This window comes from Rattus norvegicus, chromosome 2, assembly GCF_036323735.1.
Source record: "Rattus norvegicus strain BN/NHsdMcwi chromosome 2, GRCr8, whole genome shotgun sequence".
NCBI classification, from domain to species: domain Eukaryota; kingdom Metazoa; phylum Chordata; class Mammalia; order Rodentia; family Muridae; genus Rattus; species Rattus norvegicus.
This window is the reverse complement of record NC_086020.1, coordinates 25670102-25685804: the sequence shown is the minus strand read 5'-3', so window position 1 is coordinate 25685804 and position 15703 is coordinate 25670102. Positions and strand designations below refer to the sequence as shown.

At 47.4% G+C, this 15703-nt stretch overlaps 1 protein-coding gene across 2 annotated transcripts in view; it reads right to left on the bottom strand.

Moving 5' to 3' along the window:
- Positions 1 to 401: 401 nt before the first annotated feature.
- Serinc5 (serine incorporator 5) overlaps positions 402 to 15703 on the bottom strand; it is a 103452-nt gene continuing 88150 nt past the window's right edge. For both annotated transcript variants that reach the window (XM_063281216.1, NM_133395.2), the window contains 4 exons: positions 10923 to 10989; positions 6993 to 7032; positions 6270 to 6414; positions 402 to 4418 (listed from right to left, as the gene is read on the bottom strand). In XM_063281216.1, the coding sequence (XP_063137286.1) occupies positions 4271 to 4418; positions 6270 to 6414; positions 6993 to 7032; positions 10923 to 10989 (400 nt within the window). In that variant the 3' untranslated portion in view covers positions 402 to 4270. The remainder of the gene's footprint in view (positions 4419 to 6269; positions 6415 to 6992; positions 7033 to 10922; positions 10990 to 15703) is intronic.

The window sequence follows — 15703 nt, the reverse complement described above, 5'->3', positions numbered from 1 at the left end:
AACAGGGTCAACACAGAAGCAGATGGTAAAACTGGTTAGCAAGGACTCTGGAGTCAGGTTGGAGAACTAAGAGTTTCAGCTAAGCTAAGAAGAATTAGGTTCAAGAGAAGTACTGTAAAACATGGTGACTGCATTTAATAGGGCATTTTAAATTGTCACGAGAGTGGACTCTATGTGTTCCCACCATAAAAATGAAGTGATACATGTTAATTAGCTTGATTTAGTCATTCTATTTGTAATTCAAGGCCTTAAACTGGACAAATGAATCACTCATTTTATTTGTCAGTTATAAACCATTAGCATAGCTGCCAAGATGTCTGAACTGATTATGAAGGCGTTAACCCCGGCAAAGGCTAACTGGAGGCATTAGTCAGGTGTCTAATAGAAAACGAACGATACAGTTTTCAAGTTTACATTTTATTAAATACACAGTTAACAAGTTTGAGTTTTCTACATAGGAAAAGGCCAGTTAATTTCAGGTGCTTCATAGAAAAATTAGCATTGGAAAAACAAATACAAATCCATAATTGGCCTTGTGGCTAATGGGGAAAAAATAACTATTTTAAAAGGTAGCAAAATCTAACCAGGTCGGAGACCTTTATAAACAAACAGTAGACTTACCACAGAAATTGCATTCAAACTCCACTATAGCAAAACTGTAACCACAAAATTTGGCTACAGCTAATTGTTTCCAAAAAAATCTTTCTTAAAAAATTAACAGTTATGACTATAAAAATGTAGTTTTTCTTTACAAAGTAAAAAAGTTTAAATCTTTAATAAATGGAAACAAAATGATCCTCTTACAGTTTTTATAAATAGCTCTCAAGACATATATTACTCATCTGCTGTAATCTTTCTTTACCTGAGAGAATTTCCCAGGATCCCAAAGGATTACCTTAAAGACTTCTATCATTTCCCTCACATGAATGTGGTTAAGCTTCTGGAAGTCAACTGGATGAATGCATTCTGGCTCTGCCCTTGCGCAACTAAAACAAAATTAAATTACCTCTTTGGTAAAAGCCAAGTGTTCCGGCCTTTCGAAATAACTTGTCTCTGTGAGTGCTTCACCAATAGGAAACAGAAAATGAGAACGAGCTCAAGCCCTCTTGTCAGCTCACCTATCTACTGAAGTCACCCCAATGCCAGAGAGCTCATCTCTGCAGGAAATGAAAATGCTTACTAGTGAGTGAGTCACAGAAGAAACCTTGAGAGTCTATGACCAGATTGCAAGCTCATGTCTGATGGAGGAGGCCCAGGGTCCTCTCTGGAGCTCGTCTTCCTGAAGCCCTTTCACTTCTTGGCAGTATGTGGGATGTGCATTGGTTTGTTTCAGCACATAAAAAAGAGCCACTGCTTAGAAAGGCAATGGAAGAAGAGAAGCCCAGAAGTTTAAATGCAGGCTCTGGAGCTCTCTTTCCAGGGTAATATGAAGCACCAAGGACGGGCCATTCCGCAAAGTTTACATGAGTACATCATCGGATAAAGGCAGAGGGTGACAATTTGGGAAGGGAGCAATTAACACTTGAGTGAAGTCTCCATGGAAACATGGCACTATGTCTCTCATTGGCCACTCCTTATGGGATTCGGAACCCCAAAGTCTCAATACTCTATGCCCCTACAACTCTTTCCACATCACCATTCACTCACTATATAAAACTCCCCAAACCTCTGGAGAATAAGTCATGTGCTGACTTCCCAAGAAGCCCAGATCAGCTATCCAGCACCACAAAGCAGGACTCAGCAATGGTGTGGGAACTAGGTCAGTGGGAACGAGACCCCAGGAGAATCTTTCCCTGGCATAACTAATGTTTTACTCACAAAAACGAGAGGGAGAGAACACATGATTTCCAAAACTCTGCCTCCAGGACTGCATGGCTAAGTAGCAGAGCTTTAAAGCATGCACTTTCAGTCCTGCCCCGGTACTGCTCAAAGCAAAGGTCTGTATCGTTAAAAGTCACCGGTGGAACAAGCAAGTGAGCTTTGCTGTTGTTACCCCAGAGCAATGGCACACTTTCCAGTTTTCTCAAGTCTCACAAACAACAGTGTTCTTAAGCTCACAAACAGGCTTCTACCTGAGTAGTTTCTCACAGCTGATCACAAATGTTAACCTTTTGTTTTGAAATAGGGTCTAGCTGGCCTAGAAATCTCAGAGCTCCCCGGGCTTCGGCTGAGATTAAAGGTTCAATTCTTAGGTATAGCTTACTTGGAAACCATTCATCCTCAAGCACAGCCATCTTCATTCTGACCATCAATCCAATACCATCAGCTGAGAGTAAAGAAGGGCATGGCCAGCTCTTCCTTCGGTGAGACCTAACTTCTGAAGGACGGGCCATGCACTCAACCAAGACTCAGGCAGCCGGAGAGTGAGTGGGGCTTGGTTGGTTCAGAGAGAAGCCACTAGGGCTCTGTCACTGGTTCTGACTGGGTTTGCCTGAGCTGCTTTACTGAGAGGAAAAGGGGCCAAAAGAGGCCAGCCCAGGAATGTGTGGCCTTGTCAGCCTGGCTGTGACCTGGCATGAGGCTGCCAGTCTCAGCAGAGAAGACTGACCTTTGAAAAACAATACTGCTCCCACCACTACCTGAGTTCCCCTCTGCCTCGGTCACAGAACCTCCCGCAGGCACAGCAGGGGCTGCTGCACGGAGCCGGCTGGCACAGGCCACTTTCTGAACCATTCATTCCCAGTTTTTGAGGGTCCCACTCCTATTGGATTAACTAGACTTGTTAGAGTTAGGGTATAGCTATGCTTTCTGTGATTCTCCTGTGTCTGTGAACTGCTGAGAGGCCCTGACCTCTTCCTCCTATACCAGGAATTATGATGAAGTTTACAGACAAATAAATGTCCTTATTTGTATACCTTTTAAGACAGGATCTCGAATACTGTAAACCAGGCAAGTTCTCCAAAGAATTTGCTATTTCTTTCCCCTGGGTCCTTTTAGCAGGGGCACAGGAGTGAGCAGAAGTGAAGAATCTGACATTTCGGCATGCGGGAACTGGGCTTAGGTGGTCCCGGTTCTGCCTGACTTGTTCAGATAGGCACTGGGGAAATTTCCTCCCTTGCCAAGAACACCAGCACTAAAATGCACACACGTGAGCATTACTTTCCAAAACCATATCTGGGAATTTCTGTGGATATAATCGTAGTCTTGTGAGATAACCCCAATCACCTGCTTTTGCATCTCAGTCTAATTCCGCACTTCCACAGCTTGCCCAGCCAATCTGTCTGGCCAGCTCTGTTAGAAGCTGCCTGGATCCTCACCCCAGCCCTTCTCTACTTCCAAAAATCTATGATGTTAGCATTGGGGACACACTGTAAGTGAGGAAGTCCTCATGGTGGGGGAGAACCAGGGAGGCTGACCTTAACACTCTGAGAGGGTGTGGCAGGCTGCAGTAAAGAAGCAACGTTTTTGTTAAGATCCTTAAAGCATTCCTGTTAATGAGACAAACAAGTAAGAACTGTAATCCTCCACTGCCTGGGCAAGATAACAGCAAGCACCCTGTTTTACAGGCATGGACACCGTCACCAGGATTACTGCAGTGACCTGCATCGGGTAGGGGAAGCATGGTGGAGTGTCCCACAGAGGTGTGAGCAAACTGTGCTTTTCACATTATTATAGACACTACCCTAGACAAGAATGAAGGACTTCTGTCAGGCGCAGAGGGGACGGGAAGGCCGTGACTCCCAGCATCATGACCTCAATAGAAAATGCTGGGGCAGGGACATGCAGAAGTAGTTGAGGGTGGACTCAAAGGGGGGCTCAAAGTGGGGGGGGGGACTTCCTCTGTACTCTGTATAAACAGGAGCTGTGGGGGCTCCAGGGGCAAGAGTGAGTGACAGAGAACAGGCCCACCTCAGGCTGAGGACTCAGTGTTTTGTTGTTGCTCTTTATGCCAAGGATGAGAGTGGCAGGCCAGAAAGGCCGTGCTCTCCCTGTGGTGGCTGCTGTGCCCCCAGCTCTGCACACCCAGGAATGGCAGCAGCAAAACTCTAGCTAGCTTGTGGGTAAGGCATACAGAGACGATATAACCGCACCTACCAGCTTGGCTACGGGGTTCAATTCCTGTAGAGCAAACTGGTAGTTTGTTTCCTTTTGGACTTGACAGTGAGAAGCTCATCTGGAGATGGCGCTTTGTCAGGCTTAATTAAGCTAGCCTGGGGATGTCAGCTTTGCACAGGGCACCAGCTGCTGCTTAACCCCTGGTGCACACGTTCCAGGGGCAGCCCTCCAGAGTGGGCACAGGCCTGCTGAGCTGTGGGGCACCTGGACATCCTCAGACAGAGAACTGCCTGGAAGGACAGCAAAGGGGAGCCACCAGGGTCCACAGGTACAGCAGCACACACATCCAACAGGAGGCCATCTTGACCCAGAAGATGGACCAGCTCCCAACGAAGAAGGTCTCAATGGTGGCGTTTTCATAGCTGTGGAGAAACAGAGCATGGTAAGAACACAAAGATAACAAGGCACTTCTGGTCCTCAGCAGATTTCAACTTTCCTTCTTAGCAATGGATGGAGTTACAACTTACATACATTTACAATGTATCACTTGCTGACTTTCCCAATCTTACAGGCTTGTAGAGTCATTGCTACGACCGTCCGTTTTAGAACATCCTGGTCCTCCTCCCAGACTTCCTGCATCCCTTAGCTGCCCCCCCCCCTTCCCAGCATCCTCCATTACCCAGCATTCATTGACCTACTTCCTGTCTATAGGATTTGTCTTTTTTAGGCCAATTCATGTAAATGCAGTCACACAGTCACACAGTCACTTCTGTTTTTTTTTTTTTTTTTTTTTTTTTCCGGAGCTGAGGACCGAACCCAGGGCCTTGCGTTTGCTAGGCAAGCGCTCTACCACTGAGCTAAATCCCCAAGGCCACACAGTCACTTCTGATTGGCTCTTTAAACATAGCATATTACTTCCAAAGCTCTTTGCACTGTACATGTATCAGCACCAAATGGGCGTCCCTTAGCTGAGAAGCCTGAGACCCAATCTTATGAGTTTTTCACTCTGAAATACATAGATGCTACCAGGCGAATAAACCCAAAATCAGAAATGGTAACTTTCCCATGTCTTGTGAGATCTGAGGACATTTTGGGGTTTCTGGATTGGGGATACTCACTATACATCACTCCTTCTTATTGATAAATTGTATCTTGCTAGCTCTACGTCAGTTGTGGACATTTGAGCTACCCCTGATTTCTGCATTGTTATGAATTCTTATGACATGAACAGCTGCCTCTAATTTTTGGTTACTTTCCCTTTTTGTCTTAGATCTATATATACTTAGGAGGGAAATTGCTGGATTATATCCTATGATCTTGTGTTGAACCACGCAAGGAATTGCCAAGTTATATTTTCAAATTGACCTATCAGCAGAGTAAAGGGGGCTCCAATTTCTACCTTGTCCTATTTCCAAAGTAGAAATAGGATGGTAGTGAATTTCAACGTTCACTAGCATCTCATGGTTGTGATTTTAGCTCCGTCCATACTTTCTTAGCTGTTATCACTAGGAAACAGCAAAGCCTGTCCCTTCCTCAGGAAGATTGTCCTCCAGGGAGCGTTTGCTAACTCTAGGTTCCAGACTGCAGCTCCTGTTCCCTGGTATCCTATTCTCCAGCACTCACTATCTGACACAGTCGAGGGATTTGGGTCATGGTCTGTCAATCCCACTCGTGCTTAATCTCTAGTGCTCACAACCAGTGACGCACAGAAGAGCCCCTCAAACAAACACCACTAACAGTCAAACATACAGATAAAACTGGAAGGCTGGGTCTGTATGAATCTCCACGTAGAAAAAAATCAGATCCATTAGGCATTGGCTAATGTTAAAACTGGAAAGAATAGGCGATACATATTTTGCAGTAGGGAAAAACCCCACTGTGTTAGTCTTTAAGATAATCTTTCTACTGCTCTGACAATATTCTCCAAACTTGCCACGTGGACTTAGCCTTCCCTGACTTGTTTGCTGCTTCTCAATACAGAGATGGGACCCAGAGTCTCTCATATACTGAGCTCGTCCTTTCCCTCTGAGTCCCCCAGAGAGCTCTGACGTAACTGCAGTGAGCACACTCAACGCCCTGGAAAGGCTTCTGGTCTACTGGGAGGAATGCCGGGGTGCTGCTACCAAGGCTAAGGAGAGTACAGAGGACTCAACACCTTAGAGAACCACACTGAGATTTTTTGTTTTGTTTTTTTGTGCTTCTCAAACAACTATTTTACTGGACAGAAACAGTACGCTGAGTTGGGTCTTACAGCAATCAAATAGGCCACTTACTGGAACCAGCTGGTCAAAGTCATCATCACGTAGAGGGAAGCCAGGAGCAAGACAAAGTGGAAATAGGAGTAGCTGTAGACGGTGCCTTTCTTCTCATCGTAAATGACCCTGGGTCCCTCCTTGACATTCTGCTGCTCTTCCGTGTCTGCAGATGGCAGAGGGTGCCCAAGGGCAGTGGTGAACCCACATGCTGGCACCACAGCAGTTCCTGCCTGGCACATTTCGGTCCTGCTGCTAAGTGGGAAACCCACAAAGCCACCTATACTTCAGCTACCCCAGGAACTTGCTTGACTAGATCAGTTAGCATGAACGTTTCAGTGGGGCAGAGGAAAGAGAGCCCCTGAAGACATGAAGAATATTAGAAACTTGGCAGAGAGAGTAGCCCATAAGCTTTCACCCAGGAACTTTCCTTCTGCAAAGAAAAGCAAGTTGAAGAAAGGAAAGGGCACCCAAATGAGGCATGGGTTCGTCCATTTCCTCATCATCCCTTTAAAGAACACACACACTGCATTTCCTAACTCTCACTTAACTTAGATATGAATAACGATGCCAAACAAACAGACAAACCCATCAGCCCTGAGGAGATGTGAGAAATCATAACAGTTTAAACCGGCTCTGGAACAAGTGTAGTTAGGTGCCAAAGTAGTGCCTGGACTGCAGATGTCTACAGAGAGAAACCCCAGGCTGCAGGGCCACAGTCAGGCCCAGAGCAGCAACACGTACCTTCCCCATCTGGACCGAAGCAGAAACAGCACCGGGCCACCTGCGAGAGCAAAAGCAACTGAGTCAGATGCCTGCTTTCTACGTCCCTAGCACTGTAGGCTGCCCAAGTGGAGAAGCTTCTATCAGAAGTACAAGTTAGTGCGGGGGATTATCTGTCCCCAGATGTCCTGGGTACAGCAACAGGGACCACCCTCACGGTTATGGGGATGTTCTAGCCACGTACCCTTCAAAGGACCTAGTGTTCACCTCAGCGATCTATTCTGGGAACAAAGCCTTGTGTGCCAGCTCCTGTAGGCATTGCTTCAGCTGTAGAACTGCCTTGTCCCATAACAGGCCCTTTCTGGATGTCCTCCATCAAGTGACTGGTCATGGAAGGCATATAATGGCCCAGTTAACAGGACATGTACACCACTCTGAGGAACCATGTATGTTTGGGAACATGCCCTGGGGTTAGTCCAGCCTATGTTGTGCTTTAACTTTATTTATACTCTGCACAATTCTGTCTCCTTCCTTTCTTCTAAATGTGCTGATCCCTAATAAATCACCCAACTGAGACATTCTGCTTCAGCTCTTACCTGTGCACGACTTGAACTAAAGCACTCAGCAAACAAGACCATGCTCCTGCCTGCCTCACACTTACACACATGCTACTCATCAATTCTGCCTCAGGGGCTGGGAGTAGGATTGTGCTTCCAATTGATGACAGTGAAATCAGACAGGTCAAACAGCAGCCAGAAGTCATCACACTAGCTTCAAGACAGAGCCGGGACACATGCGGAATGAGACCTTGGGATTCATAATTCACGACAGTAAGTGGCACATGGCAGTCAGGCACCGAAGGTGACGAGTGTGAACTGGGAATGGGTTAAATCTGAAGGACAGATACAGGCAGCTGTGGGCAGGGATGGCTGCACTCCTGCCATAGCAACAAGACAGAGGAGGCAGAAGACTCCCAAGTTGATGGATGGCCCAAGCAGTAACAGTGAGCTCGGGGCTAGCCTGGGAGCCCCAGTGAAATCAGGGTTATCCTGGGAGCCCCTATGAGCTCAGAGCAGCCGGCCTGTTCCGGTGAGACCCTTTCTTATACATCAAAACAAACAATCAGGCTGCTGGTCTGGCTGTGGATACAGAAGGCTGGAATGCTTGCTTCGTTAGTACATTTTGAGTTTTATATCATATTTCTTACTTGTTCAAAACAATAAACTTAAAGAAAAAGAAACAAAATCATGAACGTTGATTACATGACTGCAGAAAGACTGATAAACAGAGTAAGAAAGAATGGAATGACTACACTTGCCAAGAGGGTCTGGAAAGCAAGGGTCCCTTGCTATCTCTAGTGGAAGAGGGCTGAGCCACAGAAACGCCAGAGGGCCAGAGCTGAGGGCCAGGAGACCATCAGCCTCTCATCCCACAAGTCCCACTGAAGGCCAAGCCTTTGCTTCCTCCTGCTCCACAAAACTTGGATCCTGTGAGGCAGTCTACAGCTCACTAAGTCAGTGGGCCCACTCTATTCATGCCGAGGTCCCATTCCTTTTGAAGCTTAAGTTACCACAGAAAATGTGAGCTTGGTCTTTCAAAGGCAATGACGTGGGGGCATGAACCCACTTGCGGTTCTACCTCAAAGGAGAGGAACAACATTCTCTCTTAAATCTAACCTGGGGACTTGCTGCTGTTTGAGTTTGATGGCTGTACACAAAGGAAACATTGAAACCATAATGCTCACCCCCCAGCAGGTGGCCGCCCAGTCAAAGGTAGGAACAAAGGCACAAAGACTGCTTCTGCAGACCATTCTCTGTCAGACAGCAGCAACCTATTCAACCAGCACAATTTCCTCCTGTGAGCTGCAGAGAGCTGGTGAAGCTGGCAGGGTAACAGGCCTTCATAATGGCTCACTATCTCTAGGTTAGGTGCTGGAAAGGACATCCTAAATGGCCAGCTGCAGAGCAGAGCGCCCACCCATATCTGGAAAGACACCAGGCTTGTCCATCCAGTAAATGCTATTTGAATGGAGCCAGTGGCCAGATGCCAGGCTAAATCAGCTGCAGGGACCTGGGACAGCAGCTGTGCTTCTAGGCAATGTGCAGTCAAGAACATGTACCCAGGGGCCACATCCTGCTAAGTGGAAACTCTTTTCCCTCTGTAATATGCAGAGGACAGACAGACCCTCACCCGGCTTTTGTGAGGGCTGCGTGAAACTACAGTTTTAGAACGCTATCAGCACCTTAAGTGCTAAACGACTGAGCTATCACTGAAGCCCCAGGTCCTGGGCAGCCTCAAGCTCACAGAGATTCTCCTGCCTCTGCCTTCCAAGTGCTGGAATTAAAGGCGTGTGCCACCACCGCCCTGGCTGCCGAGTCCCTGGCTGCCGAGTCCCTGGCTGCCGAGTCCCTGGCTGCCGAGTCCCTGGCTGCCGAGTCCCTGGCTGCCGAGTCCCTGGCTGCCGAGTCCCTGGCTGCCGAGTCCCTGGCTGCCGAGTCCCTGGCTGCCGAGTCCCTGGCGGCCGAGTCCCTGGCTGCCGAGTCCCTGGCTGCCGAGCGAGTCTCAGCTGAACTGCCCTGTGCCATTGAGTTTTCTGACCATGGTTTGTGTTTTACCAAGAGCTCCAGAAGACAGACTTCTGCACAGGAAAGGAAAAAACAGGATTTGTTTCTTTGAGCTAAATACTCCCTTGAATCTTGACATGCAGGGGAATGACCTCATCCATGTGCATGCAGTCCTGAATTCCTCACTGAATGGCACAACTGTGTGCTGGAACTGACCCATAATTGAGGTGTCAGGGTCCACACCAGATGTGCAGAGCCTGCTCTGTTCCCCCCACCCCTTGCCTGTCTGCCTTCCTCCAGAGCATACATAACCCCATAGCCATGCTGCACATGGAGACTGCAGAAAGGTGTCTAGCAGGTGAGTGGTTTAGACAAAAGAACGCCTTTACTCTATACAGCCAAGAAGAGTAAATAAGGTTCCCTGAGCCCTGGCCTCTAGGTGAATGCAGGATGCCAGGCCAGTGGCCCACAGTGTTGATGGAAAATCAAAAATTCTTTTGTTTGGGCTGGAGAGATGGCTCAGTGGTTAAGAGCACTGACTGCTCATCCAGAGGTCCCGAGTTCAAATCCCAGCAACCACATGGTGGCTCACAGCCATCTGTAATGGGATCTGATGCCCTCTTCTGGTGTGTCTGAAGATAGCTGTAGTGTACTATATTTATAATAAATAAAATATTTATTATAATAAACAAATATTTTTAAAAAAATTCTCTCATTTTAACACAAAGGACAATAGTTCTTTTTCTATACAAATATCTTATTCTTTCTCAGACAGAAAACAGAACAATGAGTGCCAGAAAAGAAATGTCAATACAATGCAAAGGAAAATTAGTTTTCTCAGTGGGTATATAAGCCAGACGTAAAGGCAGGTCCCACACCCAGGCAGACGTGGCCAAAACAAAACAAACCCAATGGTCTTTTTGGAGATGTTCTACCTCAAAATGCTTGATTGAGCATCGCCTACCTTACTCGTCTTTTGCTTCTCTGCTATGGTTTCTGATTTTGTGTTTGTACAGCTTTATATGTGTGCACGAGTGTTTACGTGTTTCTTATGTGTTTTCTCTTTCTTGTGTTTGCGTTGGTTTTTTGTTTTGTTTGTTTTAATTGGCCTGTTGTATGTGGGGATTATTGTTAGGTGGATAAAGGGATTGGAATACACTGTATGAAAAACTTACTTTTGTTGTCTTTTTTTTTTCTGGAGCTGAGGACCGAACCCAGGTCCTTGCGCTTGCTAGGTAAGCGCTCTACCACTAAGCTAAATACCCAACCCCGAAAAACTTACTTTTAATTTAAAAAAACTCACACCAGCACAGAAGGCTCTCCTGAGAAATGGGATGGCTCAGCCTTTCCTGAGCTGAAGCCAGGGAAGGACAGGACGGGCACTTACCTCCAGCTCAGGAGCTCCGTATCGCCGCTGCAGGGCATCCGAGCTCGACCTCGTCGTCGATGTCAAACTAGGAAAAAGCAAAGTCCCGGGCACAGTGAGAAGCTGTCATCCGAAGTGGAGGAAACTCGGCCTGCAAAGCTCGGCTCAGCTCTGGGCACTGCCTGCCCTCTGACACTTGATGAAAGTGGGTTTATTTAACCTCGCACACACATATGCAGGTGGGCAGGAGTGCATCTGTCTTTCTCCCTTGCTCTTACTTCCTAAGTAAGGATGTCGTACATCGGGCACACCATCCAGAGACAGTGTCACACACATGGAGGAGGTGCGTAGCTCTTATGTAAAACACCACCTATACCATTTTATGTGTGAGCACCTTGATGGCGTGGGGCTGGCGAATAGGATCCTGGAACCAGTCCCCTCACAGAAGGGTGAACACAAGCTACTGTGATATTCCACTTGATAGCCAAGCCTGATGGTGGATTCTACAACTATCTTTTCAAGTACACAGCATTAGATAATTTTATCCAGACACAGTTTGCAAATATCATCAGTGTTCTCTCTTCAACATGGTTTCTTGCTGCTCCTTACATTATAACTTCACCTGTAGTCCCTCCCTCTCCTTCTCACTCTCCCACTTTCTCACTTAGAGATCACAAGTTATTTGTTTTGTTTGTTAAATCCAGGCAATGTAGCCCAGCTAACAGAGTGCCTGCACAGTGTGTCTGAGCTGTGGGTTCAGTTCCCAGCACCCCATAAACTGAGTGTGGTTATAAAGATACACAGTCACAACTTGAGAGGAAGAGGCATGAAGACCAGACACTCAAGGCCATCCTGGACTACATAGTAAATTTGAGACCAGCCTGGCCTGCAGAAAACCCTGTCCCCCAAACTTTCCCCCACCTTTCCTCTATATCTAGAGAGGCAAAATGATTTGTAACATTGACTGATAAAGGCAAAAACTAATTATTTCTTCCTTATAAAAAAACCATGGGGGGTTGGGGATTTAGCTCAGTGGTAGAGCGCTTGCCTAGCAAACGCAAGGCCCTGGGTTCAGTCCCCAGCTCCGGAAAAAAAGAAAAAGAAAAAAACCCAACAGCATGGACGCATTTTAAACAAACATGTATTTAACACTTAGTCTACCTTTACACATGCATTTAGCAGACAATTCCTAAAGGCCATGTGTGTTGTGTGTGGCAGACCCTGTTCTGAGCATCAGGGCATAAACTTAGAACCAAGTTTATAAGGACAGAGGGAGGGACTGCCTGCTTTTGCTCTTGCAGTTAGGCTCCTGGTGGACTGGCAGAAATTAAGATTCATGACTACCAAGTCAACCTCAACACCAGGAAGCAGCAGGGACTTGTCTGTCTGTCTGTCCCCTCTTGGTCTGTTGCCCAAGGAGAAAAGATGCATGGCCCTAGGGAAGTAATAGAAAGTCTCCTCAAAAAGAGGCCTATGGGATCCAGAGCCTGGAACACAACTGCTCCACTCCACTTCCTGACTGGTCATGGGAAGGACAGAAACTTCCCAGGGGCCATGCTCCAGAGGGAGCTGCTCGTCTGGCCATGCACGTAAGACCTCTGCATATCAATTACACTACAGACAGTAGGAAGTTTCCACAAGCAATTTTAATTTTCGTATCTGAAGTTTTCAGCTGAAAATTGAAGAAAACTCTTTAAAAAAAAAAGCACTGACATCCATACTCCATAAATTCTTTGTAACAAAGTTTAAGGAAGACAGATGTGGGGTGTGGTTCTGACGCTTTGATCAGGAATCTGTGTTTACTGATGCAAAGGTCCTCACCCACAATTGGTCTTTGACCTACCAATAAAGATGCTAACGGCCATTGGCTGAGAGGAAAGAAAAAGGCAGGACTTCCAGGTGTCCACAGGCTAGGACAGGCCAGACTCGGACCTACAGGGAGATCTTCTAAAATGTAGGTGACTGGGAAAGAGGCTCGAAAGCGTCTTGGCAGCGAGGCCACTGGGCTTCACATGAGGTAACTGAGCAGCTAAGCTGAGGGCAGAGTTAGAGGTGTCAGCCCAGGATACTGGAGGGAAGGGCGCACGAGCCATGGAGGCTTAGCAGTGCCCACCCATTGAGCTAAAATACACATTAGAAGTAAGCTAATGTGTGCGTGTGTATGTCATCCATGGATACAAGGTAGCTCCTGGGTGCGTGGGTGCGTGAGTGTGTGCGTGAGTGCGTGCGTGTGACCAGCCGGGAACACGAGTGGGGTAGACAAAACCACACAGTGCAGACAAATGTTTTGATTCAATCTCCTCTGACCCCTCCTTCCCAGCCTCAGCCAGCACTGACACAGGGAAAGTTTTCCTCTTATGTCTAAAACTATGTCTGGTTCATCCTTAGGAACCATCTCTCCTGCACGCAGAGTAGAGTAGATGCAACCACAGTGAAAGGACTATCCCCATAAAACTCATGAAAATTATTAACAAAATCATAATTCTGTAAACTCTTAAAGTGCTGCCCCCCTCTGTCTCTCTCTTTCACTTTCCCTCTGCGTGTGCATGCGCGCGCGCGCGCGCGCGCGCGCGCGTGTGTGTGTGTGTGTGTGTGTGTGTGTGTGTGTGTGTGTGTGTGTCCACCACATGCATATGAAGGTCAGAGGACAACCAGGGGCATCAGTCCTTGCCTGCACTCTGGTTGAGACAGGTCTCCTGTTGAACTTCCAGGGGTTCCCTGTTTCTTCCTCACCCATCTCACTGTAGAAGCACTGGGGTTACAGACAAGCACTGTGTCTGATTTTATTGAGTTCCAGGAATTTGAAGTCAGGGTTTGCACTAAGCCAGTTCCCAGACTCATTCATTCATTCTAGGCACAGTCCTACTATGCAGCCCTTGCTGGTCTGAAAGTCACTCTGTAGTCCATACTAGCCTTGAACTTGTGGCACCCTTCCTGCCTCAACCTCCTGCATGACAGGATTACAGACGTCAGCCACTGTACCCTGTGATAAATCGAGGCTGGGGAGAGAGAGACAGCAACCCCAAGGTATGCAGTCTCTCACCATTCAGAGAACAGTAATGTGACAAAGTTGTCCCTTGTAATCACTCACATATCCACCAAAACACTGCCTTCCTTCCCTTCTCTCTAGAAACCACTGCAATCCCCCACCCTCTGCTGTGCCGTCAGATCAGAGCACAGAGCAAGCGGCGCCTGAGCCCCTGCTTTAGTTCACTGTGGAGTTAGCCTAAGTCCCATGGGTCCCAGAAAATCCCAAGAAAATGCCAGACTTTGCTTTTGGAGATCACAGACCTTTCTATTCACACTAGAAAATGAACAGGACAAGTCCAGGACACACCCCATGCCTCCATCCAGCCTTTGTGTGACAAAAGTCAACCATGTTCCCAGAGCTATGTGATTAGTGGCTCGAGACTATAAAAGGAGACCAGAATTCTGTGGGAGCCAGGGGAGGCCACCCCATGTTCCTCTTGCACAGCCATGAAGAGTTCTGGCTAGATGCTGAGGCAGTGGTAGGATTTCTGAAATAAAAAAGCAAGCCACCGCCACTCCTTTCTCCTTAAAGAAGAGTGGCGGGCCTAGACTGCTGTGAGAACACTGCTCCTCAACTCGCCACTGGCTCCCAGTCGAGCCAGCCTTCACACCAGCACACCACACCCCCGTGTGCCACATGGCACGCTGCACTGCTCTGAGCATCCTATTTGAACAAGGAGGCTGCTCGGCACTTAATATAGTTCCTCAGCTCTCCCAATTTATATTCATGGCTACTTTCCTAGATGGCTTAAATACTAAAGGTTACTTCTCAAACACAATTAACGTGAAGATAGTCAAGGAACACTTCATGCCACAAATGCTTCCTAATTCTCTAATAGTGAAGGCCACCCAGCTCAGCATCCTGGCATCTCTGGGACGGTCTTTGTCACAAAAGGAAGCAGAACAGAATTGGTACCAAAGACTTGGCTACTGCTGTGACAGACCTGACCACGCTTTCTGAGAAGGGGTGTTAAATATAGAAAGGAAAATAGAAACTTTGGGCTGGAAAGACCACTAGTGCTCAAAGCTTAATTGGTTAATGTAGGAGGGCCCAACCGTCAGAGGTGGTGCTGCCCCTGGGCAGGTGGTAAAGCGGGCTGAGCAAGCCATGTACAGCAGCCTCTTCCATGGTCTCCGCTTCAGTTCCTGCCTCCAGGTTCCTTCTGTGTGTTCCTGCCCTGCCCTCCTTTTATGCAGGCCGCAAGCTGTAAGGTGAAGCAAACCCTTCTTCACCCATCTGGTCACTGTCTTAGTTAACGCTTCTGTTGCTGTGATAAAGCACACTTCCAAAGCAACTTGGAGAGGACAGCTTATTTCAACTTTCTCATCACTGTTCATCACCGTTCATCACTGAGGGAAGGTGGGGCAGGACACACTCAAACAAGTCAGGAACCTTGATGCAAGAGCATGTGCAGAGGGGGGCTCCTTCCTGCCTTGCTCTTCCTGCCTTGCTCAAGTTTGCCTTCTCATAGTCCCTAGGACCACCTGCCCAGGGGTGATACTGCCCACAGTGAGCTCTCATATCATTATCTATACAGGAAATGCACAGTTGCTTGCCCACAGGCCAATCTGACGAGGGCATTGTCTCGGTTGAGGCTCCCTCTTTCCAAATGACTACCTGTGTCTAGTCAGCACAGCCAGGGTCTTTATCACAGCAATAGAAAACAATCTAGAACTCTCTCAGGAATCTGGAGCCAAAAGAAGTCTCTCCTCTCTTAAGATTTTTGACCAGGTGTTTTGTCCTAAAGATGGTGAACCAGTAACTACGTAAA